General features: G+C 39.7%; 1 protein-coding gene across 4 annotated transcripts in view; it reads right to left on the bottom strand.

Annotated features, from left to right (window-relative positions):
• The window catches only part of unk (RING finger protein unk), a 32,567-nt gene that overhangs the window by 4,369 nt on the left and 16,289 nt on the right, over nt 1–11,909 (bottom strand). The window contains exons 4-12 of one of the 4 annotated variants that reach the window (XM_086993205.1): nt 10,927–11,157; nt 10,444–10,608; nt 9,746–10,216; nt 8,893–9,063; nt 8,416–8,693; nt 7,555–7,807; nt 7,078–7,326; nt 5,491–5,578; nt 116–4,656 (exon numbers count right to left, since the gene is read on the bottom strand). In XM_086993205.1, coding sequence (XP_086849331.1) covers nt 5,528–5,578; nt 7,078–7,326; nt 7,555–7,807; nt 8,416–8,693; nt 8,893–9,063; nt 9,746–10,216; nt 10,444–10,608; nt 10,927–11,157 — 1,869 coding nt within the window. In that variant the 3' untranslated portion in view covers nt 116–4,656; nt 5,491–5,527. Of the gene's footprint in view, nt 1–115; nt 5,579–7,077; nt 7,327–7,554; nt 7,808–8,415; nt 8,694–8,892; nt 9,064–9,745; nt 10,217–10,443; nt 10,609–10,926; nt 11,158–11,909 lie in introns of those variants that run through there. The other 3 variants (XM_086993204.1, XM_022810248.2, XM_086993203.1) reach the window with 3 other exon arrangements.

Below are 11,909 nucleotides of genomic sequence, written 5' to 3'. Positions count from 1 at the left end.
ATACATCCATAAGAACACGCTTCACCCACACACACATGAAACCAGTCGAGTTAGTAGCCAACACAGTTTGGTAAAATATCATAGTATTAAAAAAATAAAAGCACATGCAACCATGTCCTTTTTTACGTAAATCAAACAATTTATTATTTTTTAATTATTCTTCTTTTTCATTATTATTATTATTATTATTATTAAATACTCTCGTCTTCTTCTTTTTCTTTCCAGTCTTTTCTCTCAGCCGTCCGCGTTCTCTCCCTGTTTTGCTGGCGTTCATGTTTATTTTGTTTTTTCTCTTTCTCTCTCGCTCTCTTTCTCTTTCTCTCTCTCTCATTCTTTAACGTTCACACTCGTCCCAGTTGTCCTAATTAATTTTCGTCTAGTCTTTCAAAATTGAACGATTTTCGGTTGAATTTTCGTCGCTGTTTTTATTTTCTTATTATCTTTCTTAGTATTGTAATCTTTGCTATAATAATAGTAATAATTGATCACCATCATCGATAAAGACTCCTAACTATGTGTTTTTGCTTTACGAGGCTTTCTATGTATATATATATATATATGTGTGTGTGTCGTATATCTCTTTCGCTATTGTTTCGTCTCTCCCCCTAAATATTATAATATGATGATTATTGATCACGTCGTCTTTATCGTCCATCGTCAATATTATATGTATGACTGTATTATATATGCCATAGTACCAGTTGTGGTATTGTTATATGATTATTAATTAGTTTTTTTTTGATAATGCTGCTATTATTACTATAATATTGATGGATAATATTATTACTTTCATTTACTTGTTGCCGTTTCGTTTCGGCTGTTGCCATCTACCTTAGCCAATAATCACCGCACTCGTTTCAGTGTTCTGTCTATCATGTATTTTTTTTTCTCACAACAGTTATTATAACGCTAGTTATTATCTTGCGTTTAATATCGTGTTGGCTCGCTAACGGTTTTTTGCGTTTTGTCATCTTAGCATCTCTCGTTTCCTGCAGATATGTTGAGGTGTCTTAATGGAAGCTTTTCTTTGTAAGTGACATCTGTATTGTTATTAGTACTTCCGTCTTTTGTAAACATTCAGATACACGATAGTGATTCGGACGCTATTTATGTGCAGTCTTTAAGTAGAGCTTCAGGTGACTCAAATGACGCTTATATTATACAGGCGTTAGCTTTTTCACTATCATGACCACCAGCGATTTTATTGTTAATATTAGTAGTTTATTACTGTTAGCATTATTATACCAGTTTTTTTTTATCATGATCTACATCTTCCGTCCATCACAATCAGCGGACACAAACGATGTCATGCGCACATTAGTTCACATGGCGGCCGCGCATATGTAATTGCAGCACTAATTTATAGTTAATTGCTAATTACGATTACGCACATCATACATCTATAGATATATCGAAAATAATAACTTTCGTTTCTACCAATAATAAAATATTATGTATTCCATAGATCAACTATCTTTCCGTATACAACATGTGTATTTTAGCGCCATCTGGCCCCTTGCTTGCCCTATTTCCTTTGTCATCTAAAAATTTTAATCAGGCAAAACACAGCAGTATCCTCCCTCTCTCTCTCTCTCTCTCATATATATATATATATATATATATATATATATATATATATATTGGTTATAGTTATAATAAAAATGCAAGTAAACAAAAAACAAAACAAATAAAAAGGACACATTATTATAAGTGTTTACCATTTCTATAATAACTTAATCAGTTATAGGCAGGAGGTGGGTATTTTCCCTGAACATTAGCGCCGCCGAACTCTGTGTCTCTCGTGACGCAACCCGCCAATTGCTTTGTCTATAGGGACAACATTTTTCATCTTGACACATTCAAATTCTTGGCAAATCAGGCAAGCGTTTAACATAACAAATACACTCATATACAGACACACGTCCTAGTGATTATTTCACTCAGCGTTCAGATCAAAACAGGTAAAATGCATATCCTTTTTCCGTAGTTAATTAGAATCTGTTATGTATAAGGACATTAAGTTACTCTCTCTTCCTTGATTCAAAATTAGCATTACTAGTCATCACCAGTACATATTTGATCGCTCCATTCGATGTGAATCCATGCCAAGGCGGCTGGTCCTGACCAATAGACTCAAATACGCATCTTCATAGATAGGGCAGCCACTTTACAAATCCTTACCTAAATTTTCCATATTCAACTGGACTCAATGAATGTAGTTCGCATTGATTTTTTCTTAAGGAGGCCTAGATAGCTATCTTGTTGAGTTTGATCCGCTAGCTACAGGTGCTACGCGGGCTGGGTTCGGTGGACAAATATTATGTACAGCAGCCATGCTTCAAGGCATTATCTTTAGTGTAACTCACCTCACCATGTATTTTATTTCTATTGAATGGAAATTTCCGCGTTTGAGCTCCACTCCCTTCCTTTTCTATTGAACTCAACACGTTAAGCTTGTCTGATAGTCATGAGAATTCACTGAACTCGCACTGTCCTGTGCGACTTCATTTATGAAAGGTGTCCTTGCGCCTCATTAGTTTCGTTACATGATTTGCTAGTTACAAAAATTAATACCAATATATATATATATATATATCACCGTTAACAGCAGACAGAAAGCCACCGTCATTGACGAAAAACCAGCCCACGTAAACCACGACTGTTATTACAGTCGATTAAAAATAGATCGTTATTTTTTTCCTTACTTTACAAACGCTACTGCAGAAAAACACTACTCCGTATTGCCTCAGTTTTCGGGACAATTCTCATGGTTTTTCGCTTTCTCTCTCTCTCCCTTTCGCTTTCTCTCTTTCTCTCTCTCTCTCTTCTAGTATCTATCTCCTTATTAATTTGAAAACCTAAAAACATCGTAATGCGAGGACAAGCCTTCTTGGAAAAGCCAGCCATGCAAAATTGGCTACGTTTTCTCAATATGTTTAATAGCCTATCAATGTTTTTTCTAATCTTGATATTTGTAATTTTCATAAATTGTCACCCCTATAAATTAGAAATTTTCCTATTCAGAAGAATGGATACAGGTGCAGCACTCTGTTGATAGTTATCACCTGGTTGAATTTATCATTAGCAAGAACTCGTATCTTTCGGGAACAGCGGTTTTTCTCTGATTGCGACTTGATCTCCCTCCACAACTTCATCGGATAGAAGATGCGAGATCTGGCTGTTTCCCATACAGGTAGGCACCTATATTAAACCATTAGTAACTATCTTCCGCCTTTAGAAAAAAACTGTTGCTATCAATTGTATTTCAAAGCAATACAGTATAGAGTAATTAGAGAATTGGTTTATTTTTTGAAAAGCCTAGATTAGTTGTTATACGCTAGCGATCGTTTGTCGTCACTTTTTAGCTGTGCTTGACTCGTACTCATCACATACACCGGTTACATTCTCTCAACACAAATTTACCCTAAATTAAATAGGGAAATATATATATATATATATATATATATATATATCAGATTTGTAAATGTGTGACTAAATGGGTGGGCAGGTTTTTCTATATGCTTAATTATTGGAAGCTTACTTTTTCAAGAAGGTTGTTACTACTCTTGCTTATTTTTTCTGCGAGTCGCAGAAAAATACGAAAAAATATGACAACATACTGCATATATGTGTATACATAGTTGAGGAGAACATCCAAGAATCGAGCGCCAAACTTCTTTTAGAATCATTTGCCTCTTCACTTGAGTAACTCGTTTTAAGTTTCGATGAATGTGCACTGCAATTAACACAAAATTATTTGCTAAAAAATTCATAAAATAGTGGTCCATCAGCGAAACAACGCAGAAAGCGAACGTGACTATACAAATGTTTTTCTCCTTCTAAGTAGATTAAATTCAACACCTATAGTACATTACTTGCAAATTCCAAAAAAGGAATTGATCTTCGGTCATACACGCCTTCTCTAGCACTTCGAGCAATTCTTCAGCTTTTTTTTTGTGCAGATAAACATTCATATGCACGACTCCCAACGAGTCAGAAAAACTCGGGACCCAAACACTATAGACCATAGCTGTGCAGTTGTGTACAACTGTACACTGCTCCACCCTAAGAAATTGCTTGGTTAACGTTATATTCAAGTTGGAAGGGCAGAGATGACTGGATTTTCCAGCATGCTGCAGTGCCATACATTTACTACCCTTTTTCGTCGAGTGTCTATGATGCTGACGGGAGGACAGAGGATGAAATGTTATCTAAAGCCAGGCCTGTAGTCTCCGATCAAGACCAGCTGAAAATGGTGTCCGCATCTTGTAACTGATAGATGACACTTCTGTATCTTGTTGTTCCTTGCCTCTTCGGTTTTTAGCCATTAAACCAGAGAGCAATGCTCCTCATTTGTTGTCCCATTTTGCTTATGATGTGATTTGAATTCCCTGATGTGTGCGTTTGCTAATGCAACGTTTAAATATTATAATTGTCTAACGATTCTAGCAAGTCACGTTTACACGGTATGCGAAAAATTGGTCGTATCTCGTATTCATATATATCAGCTGGGTGCATAAGTAATGGCCGTTTGCCAACAGATTTTCTTTCCTAACGTCTCGTCTCTTAATGGTCAAGTTTTGTAAATCGCTGGAAAGGTTCTCCTTGGTACACCAGCCACCCAGCCAAAACCTTGGCCAAATCACAAAGTGTTACCTGAAATGTGGACTCCCAAAGATAAGTTTTTCGGAGTCTAAATAAGAGAATTTACAGGATCGAATCTTTAGCGAAACCGATAGCTGCGGAATCAACCTAGGATATTTGTTCCTTACACAGCAGAAAAACACAGGCTTACTCAATAATTAGGCTGCTTCAAATCGAATCCCAAAAATCATACAGAACGAGTTTTTTAAGTTTAAGATGCTATTGTTAAGCGAATTCTTCATACGACTCTCAGCTACATATCATATCTGGATAAAACATATGCAACGGCTTTGTAGAGCAAAACAGGTTTTCAACAATTTACACCACTTGATCATCAGCAAACGAGCATTAGAAAACCCAAGTCGTTGAACAGTTAGTTATGCACTATGTTAACGTATTATGGTATCTAAATAGTCTGTAAACCTTCCAGTTCCTACTCACACACGCCGTATCCGCCTCTTCTCTCTTTCTTCCATCGTGACCTTGCAACGATCACACACAAACACACACACACACACATACATATATATATTGTTTGCGATCGGCCGTAAATTTCCGAGCTCCTGATAGCAAACGTACTTCTATAGATGTCTATAAGACAATATATACAAAAAAAATAGATTAAACGTATAGCACACATATATAAAAGCAATCGTAGCAGCAATAATAATAATTAAACATTAATGTAATATAAATTATATTGTTAAAACCTTATCCTATTATAAAGATAAAGTTTTAATATTAAAGTATCGCACAGGAAAATAAGCTTCTATCTTTTCGATACATTTAGGTAACTTCATGTTTATGCGCGAAATTCAAAAGTTAACCAAAATATAGTCTACGAACCAAGGATCTACGAGTATTTCAAGCAGTTACTTCGTCATTAACAACAGTAATTCCAGCTACTAACGTCGGCACTAACGGCGGGAACGGGCTGAATTTACAAAAAAAAAAAAAAAAAAAAAAAAAAAAGTGGTGAGATACGGACCAATACCATTGAACGTTGAACTCTGCTGTCGTTCTTAGAAATAGAGCCTTCGGTAGTTACAGCCCGATTCACAATTTGTCGATAATCCCATTGGAAACGAAACAGTGTTTTTGCTCTTGTCGCATCGTTAACCTTTTACCATCATCATCGCAGACCCCCCCCCCCTTTTCCATTTTACAGATACTACTGGTTTCCTGTACGATACTATTGGAATTGTTACTTACTGGTCCACCCCGAGTGATTCGCTATACTACTATCGTTCTAGCGTTAGCATAGAAGACTTCGGCTGAGCAGGCTATACAACCAAATGCCTCCCCCGCAATAGATTCCCCGTTACGATATTCTAGTGGATTCATTCACTCACTCTCCATACGTTGACTACAGAGCATATATGTCTGTTCTTTGATTTGTCTGGCGGACAACGGCATTGAGCTCGTTTTACATTCGCTAACCAATTCGATTACCTGCCGATGTCATGTACTGTTTGCCACAGGGTGGAAATCGGATCATTTGCGCTCTTCCTCTCCTAAATCTATTGTTATTGTGAATTTGGTCGACTGCGCAAGTCGACATCAAGCGGCACGTGAGCTCTGCTTGTCTTTGTGAAAGTAACTCGCCTTACTCAATAGGCCATCTTGTTTGCTTAGCTACGAGTTTCGTGTGTAATGCCACTAATACACGGAGACATAGCTTAGGCGATAGGTAGATTTTTTTTTGCACGCATCTGTTTCTTTCCCCATGCCAGATTCCACGATTCGTTCAGCCCCATCCATCTGGCAGCAGATAAATTACAATTCAGTACTTAACTCCGTAATTCTTTTTAGTGTTTGGACTTGTTTGTTTTATCAGCACAAATTTTAACTTGGCTGTCTGTATTAAGAATGACCTCGGTGGACCTTCTAAAAACTTGCGCAGTGTGTTAACTTCTTAACTATGTGTTTATAGTTAGTTTTTAGAAGAAGGAAATGCCAACGAGGCGATGTGTTTGTCCCTGCCGATGTTCCTATAGTTGAATCGCTGTTAATGTCGCTGCAAATGTAAATGAAACTATAATAGTCGCCACTGCCGTTGTCGTCATAATTGTTATTGTCGTCTGCTAAGGCAAATCGTAAAGCGAGTAAACGAGCTCTACAAGCAACTACTACAAAAAACTAACCCATCTCCATGTACCATTTTTTCTTGTCATGGCATCGTGTTGGTGGTAATATCGTTTGGTTTCACTATATTATATATGTATATCTATAGTTGTTGTAATATTCCTATGTTGAATAAATTTACGTGTCCAGCTAACAGTGTCCCCTGCCCGGTGGGCCTGCCCAGTAATCCCGTTCGGCGAGATGACGCTGCTGGCTACCAGGTGGCCCTCCACCCTGTGACCCAGTCTGAGATGTGGCAACCGCCAGTTGCTGAGCCATACGCAGTCGCTCTTGCTGCAGCTGGCTTACTTTGTCCACGGTATCCAGTTCTGAGCGCAGCTGTTCCTGGAGGGCACGGAGCTGCGGCGGTGTCAGATGCTCGAGGTCGAGCTGTCGCAGACCCATTTGACCCAAAGTAGAGCACTGCTGCTGTTGTTGGAGCTGTTGATTTTCCATCTGCAACTTCTGCAGTTGTGTTAATGCCTCGTCGCGCTGTTGCTCGGCAATTTTCTCTCGTCGGATAGCCTCATCGGCCTGGGTCTTGTACGCCTCGCACATCTAAATCGATTCAAGGAGATTGATAAAGTGACAAAATCGAAAACGATAATGAGAGGCGTCATAAAACGCACATGTGAATCAATAACGAAATAAACATCTATTCGCTTCTTCGTTTGTTGAAAACAATTTGACTACACCCGATACTTATAAGTTGCACAGTTAGAGCAAAATTAAGTCGAAATTGGATCATAATAACATTACTGTTCACGCGGATTTGAAGATACTGACCGCTCGGATCTGAGGATCATTCCACATGCCTCCTGAATTCATGCTATTCATGTTACTAAGGTTGTTTCCGGAGACAGGTACTCCAGGTGCTCCTGGAGGCTGGGAGTCAGGCCATAGCCGACTGGAAGGCGAAGGGGGCGCACCCGAGACACCACCAGCGTAACCACTAAAACCAGCTGCGAAGGGTGATCCATAAAATGCTGCAGCACTTTTATCTATACTACCCACCAACGAGGATGGCGGAGATGAAGGCCTGTGAGAGACAAGTGTCGAAATGGGTCACTCGTTAGAGTTACGAATGTGAGAAGCAGGATAGAAATAGGTTACGTTTACAATCTCTGCAATGATGTAAGCGTAGAATCTCTGCAAACACTTCAATACCTTTTGATAGCTGACATGAGTCGCGTAATTCACGTGTACTCAATTATATATATATATGACCTTACACACAATCCTAACGTTGGATAGGCGGCAAGTGAATTCCGAGATAAAGGATTTAGCAACAATACACAGCGGTATATATTCTATCGCCAAAACAAAAAACAGTTTAAAGGCTAACATCACAACCTTGTTTTTGAACAAAACCACAGTCCCGCACTGTTTGATTAAAGACAAATGCAGAAATAACGTTATATAATAAGAGGACATCTGGCAGGGTCTATAATTCTATATCACTCTATATGTGAAAAGAGAAAAAGCACGCGGATAAACTTGTGTTTTAGCGTGTTTGTTGTAAAATGAAGAAGACAATAAGTTTAGACAAACGACCTTAGAAACGTACTCGAGCAGGTATATAACCCAGCTAACAATCATTTTGCATCCGTTACGATGGCTATACTTCACGATAGGTAGCTATTATACCTTTCTCTGCCAGGAATGTTGACGGGTTGCGAGTTGTTGCCTGACAGCTGCGGATGCTGCAGTTGGTGAGGACTCGCAGAAGTATTTGGCGTCGGGTGCGGGATCAAGCCGGAATTAACGAGACCCTGGTTTAGCGATGACGCAACAGGATTATGATTATGATTATGCCCGGTGTGGACATGATTGAGATTGTGATTAGGCTGTGCGCACTCCTCAACGAGGTCTTTATCAAGACATGCCTCCACGTCGATATCTTCAAGGCCGAACTCATCCAGCGCCTGACGAAAGCCAATGTGGAGCGAAATAATTTGTTAGGTAGTGGGAAATAAAGCTAATCTGATATTATTAACTGCTGCTAAACGGCAAAACGGGTGTATTGCAAACGCTTTCCATTGCTACGATCAGTAGCGCTTTGAAGGCTCAAGAATTATTTCGAAAATAGCAACTGTCACAACTACAACCCTGTCACTTCTATACCTTTCCAACGACGGATTCAACTGTGTTCGGAAAACCATAGCCGACAGCCAGTGACGAGGGCCAATCTTTGGCGTGAGGTCCATCCATCGTCTTCGCCCGATGTTTGCGCATTGCCTGTTCTTCCCGTTCGCAGCCAGGCGCTTTCCAGTGAGGCAGAGCCGACTCCATGGTCTGCGACAGCGAGTAAAATGGCGTGAAAAATTATTTGTTTTGTTTCTTGCTAAATAATCTCACCAGTTATTGCCAGCAACCCCAGAAAGGAAATTACTTTTAAATCTGAAACATATATATATCACTATAAACACCATCGCGCGCTTGTTTTACCATTAAACACATTTTATATTACCTGTTTAGGAGCGAAAGGCTAACTATACCTATAGTAAAGATAATATTGAACAGAAACCAGCTATTCCCTAGTAGCTTCTTCTACAATATAGTTGATACATATGGTTCTTTTGTGGAGCACAACTGGCGAAACAGAAATGTACGTTCGTACATTTAAGATTTTTGCCGGTTTTCGGCTTGGCCTTTGTGAACACCATCGACTCATGGCCAACTAACTTGACAATACGTGGTTATGGAAAAAACTTCCTCTTTTAAGGAGAAAAACGTTTGGCCTGTTAGCTCCATCTTCCGCGCAAATCTTCCCAGAACAATACTACAAAGACAAAGAGAAAAAACAGCCCAACTTAATCCTTTACGGCGCTATTTCAGCCACACAGCCGGACAGACAGACATAGACGATTTGATAGTCCAATGTGATCATTTGGCGATTCGACAGAGAAGTGGACACATACATTTAGGGATACGGATAATATAGATACATTGAATATAATTGCTTATGCTTGCGCACCTTGAGCTGGAGATGGTGCTGAACTGCGGCCGCGTGGGATGTACTGTATGATCGGGGCCGTCCAATAGGTCCCATATTAAACCCATGTTGTTGTTGCTGTTGCAGCTCGAGCGCTGAATTAGGCGTTGAACCGTTCTCGTGCGGCGGTTTGTTGCTGCCCTGGCCACCGCCACCCGCACTCGTGCTGGTATTCGGTGAGCTCGCCGGTCCCGGTGGCAAGACATTTGAGAGGATCGAAGCTAGATTCGTTCCACCAGCAGCCTCTGCGGCCAATTCACGCACCACGCTCATTTCTTTGTCGACGTGAGCGAACGCGCAGAATGGTCCTCGTGGACAGAATGACGTTTGTTGCATGTCATTACACTTCGTCGACTTGTAAATCTCGGGATGAAACTGCTGCTCCGTACGAGTGTGGCAGTAAGTACACTGGTCGCCCCCCTCGCAATTAGCTGGATCACCCCACTCATCGCCCTAGAAAAAGTATTAGTTAAAATAACTAAAAGACCGAAACACGGTAATTTTGAAAAATTTCGCTTGTAATTTGCCGTGCAATTGTTTAGCGTTCGCTTTTGCGGAGCGTGAAAAATTTGTTCGAAACAGCAATGGGAACTACAGGGCACGTTCAGAAGTAGTCCTTGATGATCATCACGCTAATGGTACTGCAATTCGCGGGAGTAATTGAATTAACAGTAACTTACCTGCTTGACGTTAGGACAAGGTGTGCTCCGATACTTAAACTTTTGCGGGGGCCTTCGTTTATCTCGGCTATTATGGTATTGAGGGCAGGCGTATCCCTGTCGGCAAAGGCGAGGTGGTCGCTTACAGGCCTCGGTTTTGTAGTTGCCCAGGACGTAATTCGTGTCCTGGAACCATTATACACGACGATTCTTTTTTTTTCTTATAGATTTATGAACATACATCACGTCTGCCGAGGTAGCTTGTTATTAAAATATACGACACCATTAAATGTATAGTGTGTATTTAAATATTCGGCATACGTAAAGCAAATAAATAGGTAGACGTGCTACGAGAACTAGTGTATAGCAGTTCTGTAAAACGCGCATACATGGATTACAAAGGGTTATTAGTGTAAAAATTCAGCCAGGAGTTACATATTACGATTTGTAACTAAGTTTACATCATACGGCAGCATAATCTTGATTCAAGCTTGATGAGCCCACCTGCCAACGTGGATCCTCACTAATTGCATTTCGATCCTTGTCGAGCGAATTTGTCACGAGAACTCCGTTGGCATCGACTTCCGTGCCGTCGTCGTTAAGAATCTTCCCTTGAATCTCGCGGATGTCGTATACGGGATTGCGGAGATCATGTAGGCCATGCGCAAAAGCACAGTGTGGCCCATTTTTAACGCAGTGTCCTCGGCCATCGGTATCGTACACACATATGCCCGTCTGTTGGTAGAGAGTAGTTATGCCATTACAAAGGAGTCTATATAAACATATATGACTAAAAAATTTTTGAGGGCCTCGCTTCGTATATCAAAAAGTAGAACATGGTTGAAGCCCCCCATTGAGCTATCTAACAGATGATCGCCAAACGATATGCAACAGCACTTTAGCATACTTTAATATAGTAGGTTTGTGTATATGTATATAAATTTTGGTGGGTTGTTTGTTGCAGTGGGTATGCCTGTATCAGCTATTTCTAGTGCTTAAACTAAGTCAATTATGGCAGATGAGAGACGTATATGAGCGAAAACCAACTATTTTAAGCCGCAACCATTTGACAGTGCTCGCTTCTTTACCAACGACAAAATCTTTAACAATTGACATGAAATTATATAGAAAAATACTGTTGGTGCATTTCACTAATTCAAAAACGTTTCATTTTGGCTAGAACTAAATCTCAACATTAAGCTCAAAGGTAAGACTTAGGTATTGAAGTTTCTAATGGAGGCAAACATTTTAGCAAACAGTTTAAGAGTTTACAATGGTGTATATTGTGTGTAGCGTGTTTACGTGGAACTTTATCGATTTTAGAGCCAAGTATTGCGTAATTAACGTTATGAATATAAACCGTATTTTGAAAATGATATGTAAAGGTTTTAACACACACAATGTTCCACAAGTTCCACAATGAAAGCCACAAAGCAAACAGAGGTTACATCGAATAAACAAATGTTTGCCATCCGCATTAAAATGTA

Source organism: Varroa destructor, unplaced genomic scaffold, assembly GCF_002443255.2.
Source record: "Varroa destructor unplaced genomic scaffold, Vdes_3.0 BEIS01000006.1, whole genome shotgun sequence".
Lineage (NCBI taxonomy): Eukaryota > Metazoa > Arthropoda > Arachnida > Mesostigmata > Varroidae > Varroa > Varroa destructor.
Note: the sequence above shows the minus strand (reverse complement) of the source record. Positions and strands in the feature narration are given on the sequence as shown.